Here is a 7,767-nt window from a genome sequence, read left to right on the forward strand (position 1 = left end):
GCCTGTTTTTGTCCTCGATGTTGTTAATTTCATGGTAAAAATATATGCTCTTAATATTGTATGGAAGGTGTTTGGAGTGGCCTCCGACTATTTCAACCCCTCCACGATTCGTGTCCAAATAAATTAACTGAAATGAAGCTCGAAGCATCTGACTATCTTATTTCCACAACAGTGTCATTCCACTGACGAGTCACCTCAGTGCATTTGCCCCATGAGGTTTCTAATCCATAGAGCTGCTGTCCCACTCTTCCAAACCAAATGCTTTTTCCCCAACCCCTGTCACTCATTGAATGATTGTTGGATTTCATAATTCTTTCATTATAACTACCAAAACTTATTGGGTTAGGGTTAGGGTTATTTCCCCAACTTATTGGGGAATAGTTTTAGTCAAAAGTTCAAACGTCCTTTTGCGAAGATTTGCACCAAGTATCTGTTTTCTTAGTTGATACTTTCCATACCGCAATTGGATCACTGAAAAAAACTTTGGTTCAGGTCATTTTTCCTCTACGTTTAACTATTGTTCAATTTTTCAAAGTGTAGAGTTTCTAAAATATCCGAGTAATAAACACAAGGGTAGATTTTCTGGGGAAACGGAGACTTAAATGACAGGAAAATGCTTCAACAAAGGTTCGTTAGGTGACTCTATCAGATGCTGACTTGTGCATTCGAAAAGATGACATCAGGATCCATGGGCTACTTCAAAATTAATTGAAAGCTCTCCACTCTTATGGAGCTTGAAATGAATCTGGTTCTGGCCAGTAATCATTCTATGTAGGTCACCATTAAGTATGGACAAATTTTATGATTGCTTTCTTACAATCTGCACTTTCGCCTTGGGCAGGGGTTTGAGCCTAAACTTTATGAAGAAGCCATTTCCGTTGGATCCTTGCACTTTACCTTTCCTGATCAAAGAATATAACGGTGGATTTCAGACCGAGGCTAGAAGAGCTAATCTGCCAAATAGGGCAGAGGAATAATAGGAATTTCTTGAAACAACAGGCTGGCCTTTTCTCCAGATCCTACATTGCATTAATTCAAAATAGGGGACAGAATTTTGCTGTATAGCCTTCCATATGTACATGATGGTTTGCATTCGGCCATCCCTTTTGCCATTGCTCCCTTGGACAGCCATATGGAAGATGGTGGTAATGCTCATACAGAGTACTGCGTAGACGCCTTAGCTTAACAGTAGACATTTAGGTCCAAATCTTCACTTGTACTTTTTTTCCCCTTTCTGTCCCTGCCTACTGTTGGTTCTGATGCTGCAGGAAAATAGGTCACAGAGTTATGACTGGGTTGGAGGGGTAGACAGTCTACAGTTTTGATTGACCGTATTGGTGTTTTTTTTCCTTCTTCCCATCCCCTTAAAATTAAATAATAGTGCGCATAGAAGTGAGCTCCTGATGAGAGAATACAGAAAATATATCTTCATGCCCCATGTGCTTGATTTGAAGTCTATACATCCTGATTCAGAAATTTGATTTTTAATTAATGTTTTAATTGATTGTTCTCCATTACAATCTATGCAGCTTTGCTGAAGTTATCGGTGCACAAGGAGCTATGTAGATTAGCAGTGAAGTTTTCACTCATTGAATTACTACAGAATACTGTGCAGAGCAGAAACTCTTTGGTACATATCCTCACTGTGAAATTCAGTACTCTTATGATTTGGTGACATTTAAAATTTGCAACACATTTACTCAAAGAAAAGACCTTATTAATTTACTATGTTGTATTCTGTGCTGCAGCTCTGCTTGAAATTATTCATTTCTTCTGGTTTCATCAAAGGAAAATTAGATTTACATGAATTGAAATGTCAAAAGTTTAAACATTGTGAATTTGGTGTTGATTCTTAAAGGTTTAAATTGGTTCTTGGATTGACTTTACAGTTGCTGCCAAACAAGGAGAGTCTGACCCAGAACGAAAAGAAACACGCCAGAAAGTTGATGATGACAGAAAGCATGAAATTGAAGCTGCCATTGTACGCATCATGAAATCGAGGAAGAAGATGCAGCATAATGTTCTGGTAGCAGAGGTAAGAACAATTAATTTTTTAAAAAGAAAACTTCATGTGAAACATCTAATAATTAAAACTGGTTGTTTTGAATATAGTTCATTTAGTAGGTATTTTCCAATATCAAAGTCCAAGAATCATTTATAACATTGGTCCTTAAATGTCATGCATCCGTCCTATAATTTAATCTTCTGTAGCATGCCTCCTGTAATGTTTTTCTACCATGCTAGTGTAGTCCAATTGATTTTACTTACCTCTGCACTTTAACTTTGGGATAACCGGTGTGTGGGATTATCCACTTGGCCCATTCCCTTTCATTCTGGTGCCCTCTTGCTAATCCTTTTAGCATTCCAAATCACAGCAACATCCCCTATGATGTGAAATTGTAGAATCCTCCCCAGTACTGCCACAGCCTATTGCAACAGGAACCCTGCTTCCTCGCCTTAAGCTCCACCTACCCATGCTTTGCCTGCGCGCCCCAACCCCCCACCCACACAAATTGAGTCTTTCATTCCCAATCTGCATATCAGTCAAAGACTAGCATCTATCTTCCTTTGCACTGTTGTTTAAATTTTATAAAATTGCAAGATTCCCACTTGAGGGCTACAAAATCTGGAATCAATGAAATTTCAAAAGTTAGATGTTTTAGTGTTCAGTTTAGAGACTTCAGTAACTTTTTTGCCCTTTTACATCCATAGGTGACCCAGCAGCTGAAAGCCCGCTTCTTACCAAGCCCAGTGGTTATTAAAAAAAGAATTGAGGGACTTATTGAGAGAGAATATTTGGCACGAACACCTGAGGATCGCAAAGTATACACTTATGTAGCATAAGATACATTCAACAGGTTTATCTGTTCTGGACTGTATAATCGCATGAATTGGGAGGTTCGTTTTAAAAATATTAAGAAGACCTTCTCCAAATAAATTGCAGTAAGTGTACTAGATTATTCAGATCAAGCCCTCATTCCCCGTGATAATTTTGAACAAAAATGGACCCAACTTCTGGTTGCTCACCGTTTTACCCATGTAGAGATCATCTTTAACAGTTCCTCGGGAAAATGTGAATGTGTTTTCATTTTGTTTTCAGTACTGTAAAAAAAATTTAAATAAAATCTAGAAAACATGAAATACCATCAATAAAAATAAAATAATTGTTCGATTTCTTTTTCCCCGATTCTCAATGTTGATGTAATGCCATTTTTTTCTGAAGTGTTTGGCACCTCTGTGCTTGTACGGATTGGGTATATAAAGCTGGTTGAATGAACTGCAGCTGCCTCACTTTTATTGCCCTGCTTCTGCGATATTCTGCTTGGATAAAGCCTTGAATGGAAACTCCCAGATAGTATGCACATTTTTCAAATGCCAAGAATGTGCTGTTTGAACATGCTGTATTTTATCATTAACTGCAGGAGTTATTTCAGTAAAAATCTTTGGATGGGGCCTCTGTAAAACTGCCCATTACATCGCTAATATTGTATTGAAGAATTGTTTCTCATTTTGTCGATGGCAAGTGCAGTCCATATTCAGTTACTTAAGTTGATTAAGTTTTATTTCCGTGTGTATAAAATGTATAGTATTTTTGCTGTTGTACTCACTGCTAATAGTAGCTTGTACAGGGCATTGTTTTCATCACAATTCTTGTAGACAGAGGAATTCAAAATAAAAAACAATTTAGTAAACTAGAGAAAATCCACATTGTACACAAGATGTATACAATCGTAATACCATTTGGGATGATTTTCCTATCTTATTCTGAAATTAAGCCTTAAGATAGAGGTGACATATGTATGAAATAGATCATTTTTTATGATGGGAGCCTTTAAAGAAAACCTCCTGTTTAGTTACAATCGTGGATAAGCTGAAAGCTTGCTTATAGTTTATCTTTTGGATATGTTTGTATCAAACTAAGCAAGTCTGTCTCAGAAAATTGAAAGTTCCCATCTTTACTGGGAGTGGGGTAGTTTTTTTTTTTGTAGAATTCCATACCCATCTAGGAAGAATGCTAAAGACGAATGAGGCTTGTTGCCCTGTCACAGCATTGAAGGATTCCCGTCCATGTCTCTGTGACCTAACCCATTTCACAGTCTAGTTTTTCAGACCTTTACCCAGACAATTAATTTACATTATTCATTGGTAAAATGTTCTTCGTGATGTTCTGACGGAATGAATTTTATACAGTAAACTCTTAATTCATGCAACCAGAATAGCCAAATATGTTTCCTGTAGCTGGAAATAATCTGGGGTGCTACTTCAATAATCAGTTGCTCTGTATTGAGACTTCAGTATATCCACAATTAAATTGGAGTTACTTTCTTAAAGCCTTACTCAGTGCTATTGTGGAGTGAGAATGGATGCAAGTGATCCCTTCTGGGATTATTTTTTTTAAATAAAAAAAAAAGTTTAGCAAAGTTTTGGGGACACTTAATATATGTATACCTACTATAATTTATGTTTAAAAGGTTAATCTTAATGGGTTATTGATTTTTTTTAAGTTCTGAGGTTTGTTATTAGAGGTAAATGTCAGATTGTTTGCTGTACTGCTTTTTAAGGGCATATTACGATCAGTCCAGTTCAGCCAAGGTCTTTGTTAACGGTGCCACCCAATGGAATGCACATTAAACGTTCTTCGCAAAGTACAAACTTGAATGTTTTGATGTAACTTCTAGGACAATACTGAAAGGAAATGAAGTCCATTTAAAATAAAAACACTGACTGGAGAAATTGTTTATGTAAACGTCACCTATTTAGACGTGTCACCTTGTATTTTCTGAAGTTCATATTTGAATTAAGCTAGTCTGCTGTAAAAGTGCATAATTCCTTTCTTTACAGAAAATGTTTCTATATAGGTTTTTTTCCTGTTGACTTGATTGCTAAACCTGGAATTAGTAAATTTCTGTATTTATAAAATGGAAATGAATTTGGCTTAAAGAAAGTCGGTTTAAATACAAGAAACTTTCTTCGATGTTCATCCCCACTTGCTACATTTCTGAAAAGTCAAGAATTATCTTCATGCAGGCTATTGTTTTTGAAGGGCTGTTGCAATAGTTAATATTTATTTGAAAGAATGCTAATATTTTCTGCTAATAGTGTTGAGGGGTGCTGGTCTTCATATTTTAGAAAGGTGTGCTCACAAACGGAGAATTGACTTTTCACGTAGATCTTCATGGTTTCGCTTTAAAAACTATACTTGAAAATATATATTGTCAAAAGTTTAATTTGACTTCCGAGTAATTTTTGAGAGACTCACGGAGGATCTTGATTTGAGTTTTTAATTTTTGAATATTTTGTTGAGCTCGCTCATGCTGTCGCCAAGAAGGATGTTCCACTTGTGAATGGGAATCTGTCTTATCAGTTTGCTTACGAAAGGCTAAGTGGCTAAAACACATTCTTACTCATTTGAATTCAATTAGCTAATATTTCTTATTCATTCTGGGTATCATTGAAAGACTAACATGTTTGCTGATCCCTAGCTACCCGAAGTAAGTGTTGATGCGCTGCTTTCTTGAACTGCTGCTATGGTTTTGATATAGCTGAGTTCCTTGCGAGGCCACCTCAGGGGGCAGTTAGAACTAACCACGTTTGAATCACTTGTAGGCTAGATTGGGAAGAATTATACATTTCCTTCCTTAAAGTACATTAAAGTAGTGAAGCAGTTTTTTTTATGCCAACATGACAGCTTCATTATAGCTTTTTATGTCCAGATTATTTTAAATTGAAATTAAATTCTCAAATTGCCGTGGTAGAGTTTGAACTCACTATCTCTGGCTCACTAATGACATCTGTTCCTAGTCCAGTGACATAATCCAGTAACGCTCTATCAATTGCAAATCTGGTCAACGTTACACCTGCCAAACTTCAACCATCTTTGTTCTGAACAAAGTATGTTTATTGCCCTGAAATAAGTTACCAAATAACTAGTGATGCCAGTAGCTGATAAAGGTCCAACTTAAGTTCTGCTCAAATAGACGAGGGATCTTCAGGTCTCTGCAATAAACCTGAGCACTTGTAAACTTTTTAAATAATATTATTTCAGCAAATCAAGACATTTTACACTGAATATTTCCAGGATGATTGGTTCAGGGTAAGTAGTATGAAGTAGCTCAATGTGTGCATCCATTCAAAAATAATAAGTCTTGAGTTGATCCAAAGTTAAATTAAAATTAATTAAATTTAAAGATCTACGATGATTACATCCAACACTTTCTATGCGTTTTTAAAACTGGTACAGGCCGATGTACTGTCAGAAATATTACCACAGTTACATTGCTGAGAGTTATGGCAAAACAAATAACATTTTCATCTGTGAAAACTGATGGTCATTGCAGTTGGATTTGGATAAATTAACATGATTTGTGTGTAATTCTAAAAGAGATGATAGAATTTCCATGTTATTTTAATTTAGTCACGTTATGCTACAGTTTTTATCAAAATAATTCTTGCCAAGCTAGTCGGCTACTAAGTTGTTTCTTAGTATGCAACGTTTTATTTACTGCAAAGTGTAATCCGTTCAGGTATGTGCTGAGATTGCATTGCATCAAATGCAAATTACATTCTTTTGCCTTCTGCATGTTTTCTGACATCTTTTTTCTGGATAATGTGTTGTACGAAGAATGCAACATTATAGTCTAGTCTAACCTAATGTTTTGAAATACATATTCATTAATTGCTCGAGACTATTAGCTATCCATTCCACTGATGTGCCTGCATGAATATTTGGACATTGTATGTATTCCCTGGATGATATTTATTACGTTGGACTCTTGTTAAAAAATGGAGTAGTCCTTTGAATCAAAAAGCTATATTTCTAAGTTTCTAACTACCTGAGATTTAATTGTATGCAACATTTATATTGAACTTAAACAGTTTACACATGAACATACAATTTTGTTTGGATGCTGAACTATTCAGTCGTTATATAGTAACAAAGCATGCCTGCTCTGTGCACTTCAAATAAGAACACTTGTATTTCAGTTTTGGTGACATTTGTTGTATTTGTGGGGATTCATGTACAATTTTGTGGAATAGAAATTTAGATACCAAAAAGAAATGTTAAATTTAATGACTGGACTCTACTTGTGCATCAAGTGTGGCTTGGTTCTTCTGTAATTAGCTGAAGACACTAAAATGACATTTTAACTATTTTTTAGAGGTTCACTTGGTAAGTAATATATTTTTTAAATGTGTGTGTACTGTGGGTAGAAGCTTTTTTCAGTTATTTGTAGTTGAAAACCGTGAGTATGCATGTGACATTGTGTCTAGGGCAAAAATTGTTTAATCATTGAGTTGGGTTTTTTCAAAAAATAAAACTATGGATAAGTAAACAATGAATATTTTGTGTATGTATTATCGCAGTGCAAACTACTTAATATGAAACATGTATAATCACCAAATAATTGCTGGTTTTCAGTTGCAGTTTGCAGCACATGTATTTGTTACCCTCCCCATTCAGATAAAAATATGGTTTCAAACTGAACCCAAAGAAATTTAAAAGACCAACAGACTTTTGTCTGTTGAGTACTTTCCATACCTCAAACAGTGTCCTGACTTTATAATGTGACTAGATTTTGCAACTGTAATAGAATCATAGAAGTTTATAGCATGGAAACAGGCCCTTCGGCCCAACCAGTCCATGCCGCCCAGTTTTTACCATTAAGCTAGTCCCAGTTGCCCGCACTTGGCCCATAACCCTCTATACCCATCTTACCCATGTAACTATCTAAATGCTTTTTAAAAGACACAATTGTACCCGCCTCT

At 35.7% G+C, this 7,767-nt stretch overlaps 1 protein-coding gene across 1 annotated transcript in view; it reads left to right on the forward strand.

The window, feature by feature from the left end:
• Nucleotides 1-7,337, forward strand: part of cul3b (cullin 3b) — a 123,474-nt gene extending 116,137 nt beyond the window's left edge. Inside the window, exons 15-16 of the mRNA XM_072474517.1 lie at nucleotides 1,890-2,035; nucleotides 2,713-7,337. Coding sequence (XP_072330618.1) covers nucleotides 1,890-2,035; nucleotides 2,713-2,844 — 278 coding nt within the window. The 3' untranslated portion in view covers nucleotides 2,845-7,337. The remainder of the gene's footprint in view (nucleotides 1-1,889; nucleotides 2,036-2,712) is intronic.
• Nucleotides 7,338-7,767: the final 430 nt, after the last annotated feature.

This window comes from Scyliorhinus torazame, chromosome 14, assembly GCF_047496885.1.
Source record: "Scyliorhinus torazame isolate Kashiwa2021f chromosome 14, sScyTor2.1, whole genome shotgun sequence".
Taxonomy (NCBI): Eukaryota; Metazoa; Chordata; class Chondrichthyes; order Carcharhiniformes; family Scyliorhinidae; genus Scyliorhinus; species Scyliorhinus torazame.